The sequence below is a fragment of the Endocarpon pusillum genome (genome assembly GCF_000464535.1).
Source record: "Endocarpon pusillum Z07020 unplaced genomic scaffold scaffold481, whole genome shotgun sequence".
Taxonomy (NCBI): domain Eukaryota; kingdom Fungi; phylum Ascomycota; class Eurotiomycetes; order Verrucariales; family Verrucariaceae; genus Endocarpon; species Endocarpon pusillum.
In genome coordinates, this window is record NW_006916465.1 from 133429 (window position 1) to 145093 (window position 11665).

General features: G+C 51.6%; 4 protein-coding genes across 4 annotated transcripts in view; all 4 read left to right on the forward strand.

Annotated features, from left to right (window-relative positions):
- Window positions 1-163, forward strand: part of EPUS_06353 (uncharacterized protein) — a gene marked incomplete at both ends in the record, with an annotated part of 9718 nt that extends 9555 nt beyond the window's left edge. Inside the window, one exon of the mRNA XM_007805883.1 lies at window positions 44-163. Coding sequence (XP_007804074.1) covers window positions 44-163 — 120 coding nt within the window. The remainder of the gene's footprint in view (window positions 1-43) is intronic.
- A 777-nt stretch (window positions 164-940) lies between these two features.
- Window positions 941-6836, forward strand: EPUS_06354 (uncharacterized protein; the record flags this gene model as incomplete). The annotated part of the gene is made up of 7 exons (XM_007805884.1): window positions 941-1022; window positions 1078-1733; window positions 1784-3559; window positions 3629-3748; window positions 4495-4613; window positions 4674-4792; window positions 4849-6836. The coding sequence occupies 7 exons, from the start codon at window positions 941-943 to the stop codon at window positions 6834-6836; spliced, it is 4860 nt and encodes a 1619-aa protein (XP_007804075.1).
- A 671-nt stretch (window positions 6837-7507) lies between these two features.
- On the forward strand, window positions 7508-8822 carry EPUS_06355 (uncharacterized protein; the record flags this gene model as incomplete). The annotated part of the gene is made up of 3 exons (XM_007805885.1): window positions 7508-7984; window positions 8050-8416; window positions 8449-8822. 3 exons carry the CDS (start codon window positions 7508-7510, stop codon window positions 8820-8822), a joined length of 1218 nt encoding a protein of 405 aa, XP_007804076.1.
- Window positions 8823-9439: 617 nt separating this feature from the next.
- EPUS_06356 (uncharacterized protein) lies at window positions 9440-10474 on the forward strand (the record flags this gene model as incomplete). The annotated part of the gene is made up of 1 exon (XM_007805886.1): window positions 9440-10474. The coding sequence occupies one exon, from the start codon at window positions 9440-9442 to the stop codon at window positions 10472-10474; it is 1035 nt and encodes a 344-aa protein (XP_007804077.1).
- Window positions 10475-11665: the final 1191 nt, after the last annotated feature.

The following is an 11665-nucleotide window of genomic DNA, read 5'->3' on the forward strand; positions in this document are numbered from 1 at the left end:
TGGGTGAAGCCACGCCGCCGCTGGAATGGATTGGTCTGCACAGGGACAAGCTGCCGAACCTGACGCATCAAATCATCATCGTCACTTTATTAGGGGTGGCAAAGGAAGTGGAGGATGCTTATTCGAAGATACTGGGATCATCATAGCGGAAACGTCTCTGTAGGCAAGTGTTTTGAAGTTAGAAGTGGCTTTCAGTTTTACATGTGAGAGCATTGCCTTGGGGGGGGGGCAGCATTATTGATGGGGACAGGGCCCAGCAACCAGCTTTCTTAAAACCTCCTGTGTCCAGATTTTCTGTTTCTGTAGCTTGAGTCGAGTCACAAAGCGTCAATTTACCATCACTGTTCTAAATGAGTCAGAAGCTTTCACAAGCTGTTGTGTAGTGCAGCAACAGTGAGGAGGCACACTGGCGGAGGTAGATATTTTGGTGGCTAAAGCAAGATTCAAAGAAAACCATGAGTCAGATACACAGACCTTCTATTCACATTGATGCTAGCATACCTCACATTCAGCTTACTACGTAGTAGAGGAGTGCTCTGTGACTCACCATTCAATACTAACCCACTGAATCATGAACAATCCTAAGTTCTGGTACTGGTATTTCGGTGCATTCGTTGCCAAGGCCGGTGGATGGGATTGCTTGGTAATCACGTGCCTTCTGAATAGCGCGGGGTAGTCCCACAATCCACAATCGCGATTTCAAAGCCGCACTATGCACTACGCACTACGACCTTGTCAGTGAAAGCTGCGTTGAAGATTTCCTCTACCTCATCTTCACCCTGCGAGAGACAGCTCCAAGTCTCACAACTTCTACTTCGTAAATAGAACGACAGCAAACTCCTGTTTGATTGAGATAGCTCTCAGCTTCTCCTGTTCTTAACCACTCACTTTCATCCTTACCGCCGGCCTCGGAAGCCCATCCCCAAACAACACCGCCATCATGGTCAACTTTACCGTGGACGAAATCCGTCAACTGATGGACCGTCCGGCAAACATCAGAAATATGTCCGTCATTGCGCATGGTGGGTGATCATCTCTGTCACTCTTGAACGAACAGGGTGCTAATAATTCTCACAGTTGATCACGGCAAATCCACTCTTACCGACTCCCTCGTACAACGTGCTGGTATCATTTCTGCTTCCAAGGCTGGTGAAGCTCGATTTACCGATACTCGCCAAGATGAGCAAGACCGATGTATTACCATCAAATCGACTGCCATCTCTCTGTATGCTCATCTACCCGATGAGGAAGACTTGAAGGATATCCCACAGAAGGTGGACGGTAATGAGTTTTTGATCAACCTGATCGATTCCCCAGGTCACGTCGACTTCTCTTCTGAGGTTACAGCTGCTCTTCGTGTCACGGATGGTGCTCTTGTTGTGGTAGACTGTGTTGAAGGTGTCTGCGTTCAAACTGAAACGGTACTCCGTCAAGCTCTTGGTGAACGTATCAAGCCAGTCGTGATCATCAACAAGGTCGATCGTGCGCTCCTCGAGCTCCAGGTCGAGAAGGAAGATTTGTATCAGTCATTCTCGCGAACGATTGAATCAGTTAACGTCATCATTGCCACCTACTTTGACAAAGCTCTTGGTGATGTGCAAGTCTACCCATACAAGGGTACCGTTGCTTTTGGTTCCGGTCTTCACGGTTGGGCATTCACTGTTCGGCAGTTTGCTGTCAAATATGCCAAGAAGTTCGGTGTGGACAAGATCAAGATGATGGAGCGCCTCTGGGTACGTGAGCTTCTCTAGTCATCCTTCCTAACGCTGACACGAAATTGCAGGGTGACAATTATTTCAACCCGGCAACCAAAAAGTGGACAAAGACCGGTAATCATGAGGGCAAGGAACTAGAGCGTGCCTTCAACCAATTCATTCTTGACCCAATCTTCAAGATCTTTAACGCCGTCAAGAGTTCCAAGAAAGAAGAGATCAACACCCTTGTGGGCAAGCTTAACATTAAGTTGACTGGTGAAGAGAAAGAGCTGGAGGGCAAGCCGCTGCTTAAGATCATCATGCGCAAGTTTCTGCCTGCTGCTGATGCGCTCCTTGAGATGATGGTTCTGCATCTACCATCTCCTGTTACTGCCCAGAAATATCGTGCGGAGACCCTGTACGAAGGCCCCTCTGATGACGAGGCTTGCATTGGTATCCGAGACTGTGACCCTAAGGCTCCGCTCATGTTATACGTATCCAAGATGGTCCCCACTTCAGATAAGGGCCGCTTCTACGCTTTTGGCCGCGTCTTTTCTGGTACAGTCCGCTCAGGCTTGAAGGTCCGGATCCAAGGTCCCAACTACACGCCAGGTAAGAAGGAGGATCTGTTCATCAAGGCAATTCAGCGGACAATTCTCATGATGGGTCGATTCATCGAGCCGATCGAGGATGTCCCGGCTGGTAATATCCTGGGTCTAGTCGGAGTCGATCAGTTCCTGCTCAAATCCGGCACCTTGACCACCAGCGACACTGCTCACAACTTGAAAGTCATGAAATTCTCCGTCTCCCCCGTCGTGCAGCGCTCTGTCGAAGTGAAAAACGCCAACGATCTGCCCAAACTTGTTGAAGGTCTCAAGCGTCTTTCCAAGTCTGATCCATGTGTGTTGACATCCATCAATGAGTCCGGAGAGCACATCGTGGCTGGCGCTGGTGAGCTGCATCTTGAGATTTGCTTGAAAGATCTCGAGGAAGACCACGCTGGTGTCCCACTTCGAGTTTCAGATCCCGTGGTCTCATACCGTGAGTCTGTGGGTGCTATGTCCAGCATGACTGCGCTCTCGAAGTCCCCAAACAAGCACAACCGTCTATACGTGACTGCTCAGCCAATGGAGGAGGAGCTTTCGAAAGACATTGAGAGTGGGAAGATCGGACCTCGAGACGACTTCAAAGCCCGGGCCCGCATATTGGCTGATGAGCATGGCTGGGACGTGACTGACGCACGGAAGATCTGGTGTTTCGGTCCTGATACCACTGGTGCCAATCTACTCGTCGACCAGACCAAGGCGGTTCAATATCTTAACGAAATCAAGGACTCCGTCGTTTCAGGCTTCCAGTGGGCTACCAGAGAAGGGCCTATTGCCGAAGAACCAATGCGATCCGTTCGCTTCAACATCATGGATGTCACCCTTCACGCTGATGCAATCCATCGTGGAGGCGGGCAAATCATCCCGACAGCTCGCCGTGTTCTATACGCTGCTACTCTTCTTGCTGATCCTGGTATCCTCGAGCCTGTCTTCTTGGTCGAAATCCAGGTGCCCGAACAGGCGATGGGAGGTATTTATGGCGTGCTCACACGGAGAAGAGGTCACGTGTTCTCTGAAGAACAACGCCCAGGAACTCCTTTGTTCAATGTGAAGGCGTACTTGCCTGTCAACGAGTCCTTTGGCTTCGCCGCTGATCTGCGATCAAACACCGGTGGTCAAGCATTTCCGCAATCAGTCTTCGATCACTGGCAAATCCTTCCTGGTGGCTCGCCGCTTGACGTCAACACTAAGCCTGGTCAAGTTGTGCAGACGATGCGAAAGCGAAAGGGTATTAAGGAGATTGTTCCAGGATACGAAAATGTAGGTTTTATGTGTCCCGGTTTTCTCGAAACATGACTAACAGTTTTGCAGTACTATGACAAGTTGTAGTTCTTTGCGGATGTGGTTGCAAGGAAGGTTGCCTCGGTCCGGACGATAGATGATACCACAATCCACGAGCATCACGAGAGGACGGGCGGAGCTAACAAAGGCATCAACATCGCTCCAAAAGTCAGGCCTGCATCTAGATGGAGTGGTTTAAAGACAGACTCTTCATGATCAAGTAGTCTCATTAAGTTTTTATGACTTTTTCCTCGTTTGTTTTCAACAAAACTTCTGTTCTCTGCTACGCTAGTTATTTCAGACGTAGAGAATAGAGTGTTGTTTGGAACTTTGGCATTCTAAACTTGTTGGCTTTGATACGACCATACTGCTCCATCATCTGGCATTTTCACGAAAGGAGAAGAGCACACCTCGTACTTATCTAGACCCTATAAGTAGTCCCCCAACCCCTTTCACATCATCTTGAATGAGTATGATACTGCCAGAATCCCTCCGGCTCGTATGAGGCACTGGCTCTTCGGCATTCCGGAGTAGACTTGCCTCAAGTCGAGAAGCTCAAGTAGTCACATTTTAGGCCAGAAAACAATTAGGAAGGAGAAATGCTTGGCCGGGCTTGAGACTGCCAGTGGTGCATGCTCATGATCACACAGTTGAGATGTTGTAGTGCCTTTGGGTAGATTAGCAAAAGCATCTTATATCACTGAGTTTGCCAGGTTTTCCTCGTTGCCAAAGATTTCTGGCCGATTGTTGATATGTATGGTGAAGATAGTGTGGTGAAGCTTTCTATCGTCTATTGAGTGTTTTCTTTATTTTCTAGCTGTTAGAGAAAAATTTGAAACGTGGGCGATCAACCATTCTTACTTTTATATTCTCTAGTACGAGAGACAACATATCTGACGAACATTTGTAAGCAGCATGCGACTGCTTCTAAAGTAGACAGCAACAGCTTCGCAGAGAAATGGGTGATGATGCATTTGTCCACGGAACAAGCGGGCGAAGTCAAAGCTTGGATGGTGAAGAGGCTTGAAGACATGTAAGTCAGGTGACGTTCTTCCTATTCAAACAGATGAAGGCTGATTGCTCCTGTTGACAGCTCTGACGCCGATCCTGAAATCCTCAGCGATTACATATGGGCCATTCTACAGTCGGACACAAGCGATGAAGAAATCAGAAAGAGCGCGATCGAGAACCTTGAGGACTTTCTGAAAGAGCGTAAGTGACGAGGAAGAGAGGCAGCGGAACACGCAGAGTAACACTTTGCGCTGCAGATACCGTCAAGTTCGTAGACGAAATCTTCGACCGTTATGTGCCCAAACCTCTACCTCCGACAGTATCCTCCGCCAAATCTTCCGTCACCAGCTTTAACAAGCAATTGGCTGGCGGGTTCCCCATACAATCCTACGAGTCGGGCTCCTTCGGCAACCAGAAACAGGCAGATAAGTTCAACACGGGCAGAAAACGCTCCTACCATGACGCGAACAGCTATGGACAAGACTTACACTATGGTAATGGCAATGGCGTGTCTACTAAGGCCTCTCGCGCAAGGAGAGCTCCTCGAGACACACGAGCGTCAGGACATACTATGTCCTCACAAAAATATCCTTCGCCTGCCATGAGTACATCCTTTCCGCTCCTCCACGCACCGGCCCCGCCAACACCTCCACCTGGTTTCCCCGCTTTCGATGCAAACAACCCGATGGCAGCGTTAGCAATTATGCAGACTATGTTCCCACAGATGACCGGCATGCTCCCACCGTCACCCAATGGCGAGCAGGGGTTTTTGGGCAACAAGGTACGCTGTCATGATTATGACACCAAAGGCTACTGCACCCTCGGTAGTTCTTGTCCTTTCGAGCACGGAAACGATCCAATCATCGCGCCTAGAGAGGACGAATATGATCCTACCAGAGCAAATTTCAGTATGAACGGGACAAAGAGCAGAACTCCCAGAGCCAGTAGTCGCGTGCAGAGAACACGAGAGACCTTAGGAGGACTTCAGCACTTCGACGTAAAACGAAACAACAGGGCTGCGTTCTCAGATTTCCGACTGCCTCCTGATAAAACCTTCACTACCATTGTAGTTGAGCAGATTCCAGAAGAATATTTTGAAGATGTAACAGTACGAGACTTCTTCTCGCAATATGGCAAAGTGCTTGAGGTGAGCATGAAGCCATACAAGCGCCTCGCTATCGTAAAATATGAGACCCATGGGGCTGCAAAGCGGGCTTGGGAGAGCCCGAAGGTTGTCTTTGACAATCGTTTTGTCAAGGTCTACTGGTACAGACCCGAGCTGGACAATACAAAAGTCATGCTTGACGATGTCACCACTGCTAAAAACGCCGATCCAACTATCACAACGGAGGCGGTAGACGAAGAAGCTTTCAAGGAGCTGCAGAACCAGAAACAAAGAGCATACGAAGAGAGGATGAGGACGAAGAAAGCCATGGAGGACGCCAGGCAGGACCTTATCCGGCGACGGGAGGACATGGCGAAGGAACGTGAGGCTCTACTTAGAAAGCTTGCAATTGCCGAAGGCCACGAACCGGGGCAGAGTAACACCAATCGAAGCAAACCCCTGTGGGATGGTATGGTTGTGGACTCTCCAGATCCTAAAATCAAAGCACTGCGAGATCAGCTAGCTAGGATGCAGGACGAAGCTCGAAGCCTCGGCATCGATCCCGACGCACCCTCTAATGCCGCACCCTACTCTCCTTCAACGGCGAAACGGGGGGGATATGGAGGCCCAATACGTGGCGGTTTTGCAGCAAGAGCGGCATACCGTGGCTATGGGGCTCCAAGAGGCAACTATAGGGGTAATGGCTTTGTTCGAGGTCGCGACCCATCGGTCAAGAAACTCGACAACCGACCGAAAAGCATTGCCATGTCCGGAGTGGATTTCGATACTGTCAAGGAAGAAAATCTGCGCTCCTACTTGACGTTGATGGGCCCTTTTGAAGATATCGAGCTGGATCCGCAACGGACGGACTCGAGGATCGTTGTCTTCGCAGAGAGATGGCAAGCAGAGCAGGTGATGCATGGGAAAAGCGATATTCCTGGAGTCGGAAAGGTGGAGCTGTCTTGGGTGGCTAACACTGCATACGGAAGTTCAGCGCAAGCAACGAGCGCTCAGGAGGATGTAGTGTTGGGCGACGCTGGCGACAATACACGAGCTTTCGCTGAGGAGGCACACCAGCCACGGGATGACGACCTGGACGTCGCTGGGGCAGATGACGACGATTGGGGAAACATTAGTTAAAGTATTTGCACCCGGAAAGATGAGCAGGTCGAACCAAAGCGGAGAGCTTCTCAAGATTGCTCATGCTGGATACGACTTGTCCGCAGCCTGTTATAGTAGCTCAGTAAAGGATGAAACCCTTCGCAGAATTGAGAGGCCATCGTTTTGATTCTCCTCGCGTTCCTTCCAATAGACGGCCCATCACCTGTTGGGATATATGGATCATGTCAGTGGAAGGCTTGTGCTGCACCGTAATGCCGCTCACGGAGTCACCATGCATCTCCGGCATCGCGGCTTGTCTCCTGGGCAGTGCACTTGACGCGTCTCGTGCTCCCGTGCTAAGCTGGTAGCCTGCAGCGGATTGAAGTCTTCAATACCTTTGCTAACTCTGAGCTGCTGTGATATGTGTGGTATGTGTATATATATGGGACTCGACCATGTCACCTTTCTGATCCTGCCTGTGTAACCTTCACGTCCTTCAGCTTTCCTTTCAGCTACGCGTTTGCTGCTCCGCCATTGTTCCATGACGACGCGACTGAGCGAATCTCGGAGCTGCTTAGCATCAAAGACGTGAATCACCACATCGGCAACTTCCTGCGCAACAACCTCGAGTGGTCTACAGCGTCTGTCATCAGAGCGGCCTCGTACACGGTCAAATGACGCAGCATGGCTCGTTGCATTCGGGAGTGACTATGGCAACTCAATCGTATGCCCAGCATCCCCAAGACTCCGGAAACCATTCCCGAGTTCAGAAATTCTCACCACTAGAACATTCTCTACACCGCGAAAAGTCGACATCGCCAACCTCATCCCACGGGGCGCCTCATGATCACACAGAAGCGAGTGACTTGGAGGTCACTCCACCAACCTCATCTTCAGGCCTCTCAAGTCAAGAAACACCCAATTTTCTTGGCCAGAACTGCTCGTTGCCCGCCTCAGAGGGCGCGGGCGTGAATACGCTCCCAGCAGCGACCTCCAAATCGACAACGCAGAGTCCAAATAGTGCCGAAAATGTCTTCGGGTCAATCGCAGCACCAAAGAGGACGAGCAGCGGGCAAATCAAGATATCGAATAATGCAGGTGGTGATGGAGCCGGGAACAACCATGGCAGCAGCTCGAGACATTCACCAACCCCGAGCTTGCCCTCGAATGGAAGTAGTGTTACAGAGGTATGTTTTCCAGGCCCCGTTTTGACAACTTGAATTTGACAATTTGAATCTGACTTCTCTTGCAGCTATCACGAGAACTGCGGACTCGCCTATCTTATGCGATGGTAAAGGTCAAGAATGGCTGGGAGGCTAACAATTTAGAGGAGATTGAAGGCCACACCTCACAGCACGCTTCTCCCAGAACTCCCTCAGCCACAACTACAGCCGCTTGCTCTGCGCAAACTGTGAGGTCCCCCCAGCCAGCGATTACTCCTATTTTACGCCGCCAGGGGAGTAGCAGTGTCTCTTGCGAGAGTATTGTAACAGCCGGCGGAAGTTCTCAGTGGGATAATGGAGCACAAGGAATCGCCAGTCAGTGGCACCGCCAGCCGATATCGTTCCTGGTGCTCGACGAAGACCATATCACGCCAATCAGCCTCCCGATGGGTATAGGTCTGTGAAAACATTGAGACCAACCGGAATAGCGCAGCGCACTGCAAGCCAGAATGCTGCAATGGAGGCCGATGCCGTGGAGACTCTTCTCTTCATGGCAAGTCCCGGTAATCCCTCACACCATCCCTCGACCTCGCTAGGCATCATGTCGTCTACCCGTACATCCCCTCCCACATCTTCACAAACATCTCCATTTGGATCAGGATTCCCAACCCCGGATCTCCTGGCCTCGCCCCAAAGACGTGTCGCATTTATGGACCCTACCAGGACAGCACAGAGAACCATTGGTATAACATGCAGATCTGATGAAATCGATCGCATGATTGACGAGATGGAGGATGTCAGCGACAATGGTGGCGCTGAGTACATAAGCAACACTGCATACAGCACATCGGCTAGAAGGTGAGCATTCAGTCTCGGTCAGATATGAAAAGAATCTGCGGATCATATGTGGGAATATGTGTTATGGTGATCTATATCAAGCATTTTGCATCTCTCTTGGGGGCACCTTGTCGAATTTTGCTGTTTAACTCCGAAGGCCTTTGTTGGCTAGGCTGCATCGTTGGCGTCTTATTGATCTTTGGAATCTTCGAAGTCTCTGGCTGCATGTATTTCTTCAAGAGTCTCAATAATCACGGCAGCATCTCAGGGGCCCGATCTGGTGTCTTCTTTCAGGGTGGATATGTATCTATTTCCTATTGGGGTAAGCCAACGTTCCCCGCAGCTTCAACTGGACATCAAGTCAACCAAGTCAGCCAAGTGCGTCATGCTGCATCTACTCATTGCGACCAAAGAGATCGCAAAGGATCGACCACTGGCTATCACCTTCAGTTGGTCAATCAGTCACTTCAACCACGTTCATCGCTCACAAACAGGGGAACGGATGCCATTTATTTCCATTCTGCTGGCCTCCTTGTCGATATCTACCCCATTTCTGCGAGCCTACCTCCTTTCCTTTGTCTCTTGACCACTATTATTTCTATTTCCTTTACTCCGTACATAACTCACCCAGCCAGCCCTGTGATGGCCACCGACAGCCTCCCATCATCCATGGTATCCAGCCAATCCTCCAAATCGCTCCAGGGCCGCACCGCCCTCATCACCGGCGCATCCTCCGGTCTCGGCCGCGCCATCGCCCTCGCCTACGCCGAACAAGGTGCCCAGATCGTGTGCGCCGACATCAACCCCAACCCACCACCGAACACGCCCATCCTGTCCAAAACCCTCGCAGCAACCGACCTGCAAACCCCGACCGTAGACCTAGTAAACCAACTCCACCCTCTTGAATCCAACGGCGGCCAAAACGGCAGCGAGAGAGCAGTCTACGTGCACTGCGACACCACCCGTGCCGCGCACAACGAAGCGGCGGTGCGAAAATGCGTCGATGTTTTTGGGCGGCTGGATATCATGGTGTGCAATGCAGGAATTGCCGTGGAGGCGCAACCGGATAGAATTCTACGCCTTCACGAGCAGCCAGAGGAGTGGTTCGATCGCACGTTCGAGGTCAACGCCAAGGGAGTTTGGCTGGGCTGTAAATCCGCCGTCACGCAGATGTTGGCGCAGGACCCGCTGGGTGGAAGCGAGGGAGACAGAGGCTGGATCATCAACATGTGTAGTGTACTCGGGTTGGTGGGCATGGCCGGCACGAGCTGTTACAGCGGGAGCAAAGGAGCGGTGTTGCAGATGGTACCATTCATCCCCCCTTTTCCCATTCCTTTTCCTTCTTTTTCCCGAAGAGTCAAGCGGGGATTGGAGCTGATGACAAGGCGATGGATGTTCCAGACCAAAAGCATCGCGCTCGAATACGCCAAAGACCGCATCCACGTCAACTGCATCAGCCCCGGCTTCGCCGAGACTGCGATGCTGGAGCCCATGAAGAGGCGCGACGGAGACCAAGAGGGCGCCAAGACCACCGCGATGCTGGCCGCGATTCATCCCTGGGGCCAGCTGGGGCGTCCGGAGGATATTGCCCGCGCGGCCGTCTTCCTGGCCGGCGACGGCGCCAGTTGGGTTACCGGTCACTGCTTGGCTGTCGATGGCGGGTATACCGCTCAATAGGACAGATGGAACAGAGGAGGGGGGGAGGGGGAGTGGTGCTCCCCTGGAAGACGAGCTTGGCTGGGTGGGGACAGCAAACGGGGAAGAGACTCCTTGGGCTGCTTGCGGGTGCGGTGATCATACTAAGCTCGGGTACAGCTTGGAGGATCCCGTCTAGGCCTGACTGGAGGTTCTGTATACGAGGGTGGATCTATTTATTCTCCTAATACTTATCGCCGAGAGCAGTTGGTTATACTGTAATTAAGGGAGGGGGTAGAGATCTGAACAGCGGACTGGTCAAACTCGGCTACGGAATAGCTTGCTTGCTTGCTTGCTTGCTTGCTTGCGAGGGACTCGCATCAAGATATGTCCAACACCTCCGCTTCTCCCCTAACCTGTAGTAACTAGTAGTTATACATGTAATTATCCATCCACGCAAAGTCGCATCTAAACTGCTCACTGACAATCTGTTACACCAAGATAAGAGGTGGAGAGTTCTACCAGTGATGCGCCAGTTGATAGTAGTGCCGAAGTACCCTGCCCGCTGCCCATAAGTTACTCAGGTCGAACAATGAACCGCTCCTCCGAGAGTCACCACAACTCCATCCACCTACCCATTCACCGCATCGTCCAAACCATCCGACCCCAGTCCTTCGTATCTGTCATCGGATTCCAGGCTCACTGACCGTATTATCCGCCATACTAGCCCCCGCTACTCCAGACCCTGCCAGCCGTGGTGGTTGGGAAATGCAGGAAGCTGGCTGGGTTAGGACGCATCTGTGCTTGTGTCGTGCCGGGGAGGTGTAGAGGCCTTACAGTACTCATCATGAAGGTGGTAGGCCGTAGGGAGGGAGTGTGGGCGGTGACGTCTGAGTGGACATGTACCTGCCCACTTCTGAGCCTGAGAGTGTCATCAGCGCTTTTTCCTGCTTCTTTCTCTGGGGCTGGATCCAGACGGCGATCAGGGGTTTGAATGTGACTGAGATGCTTGACGCCGAGGCGGGGTTGACAGTCTTGAGAGGGTGTTCTGGAGAGCACCCTCATCTGCGGCTGCTCTGTCAAGCCTCGACCTGCCTGCCTGCCTGCCTCGACCTGAAGCCTCGAGCATAGCATGTCTTGAAAGCGATCGTGCTTCCGTAGAACCGAGTCCCGAAAAAAGGTCTCACTAAACCCCGGAAGCGCCTCTACCCTTTACCCTCTACCCTCCCCCCC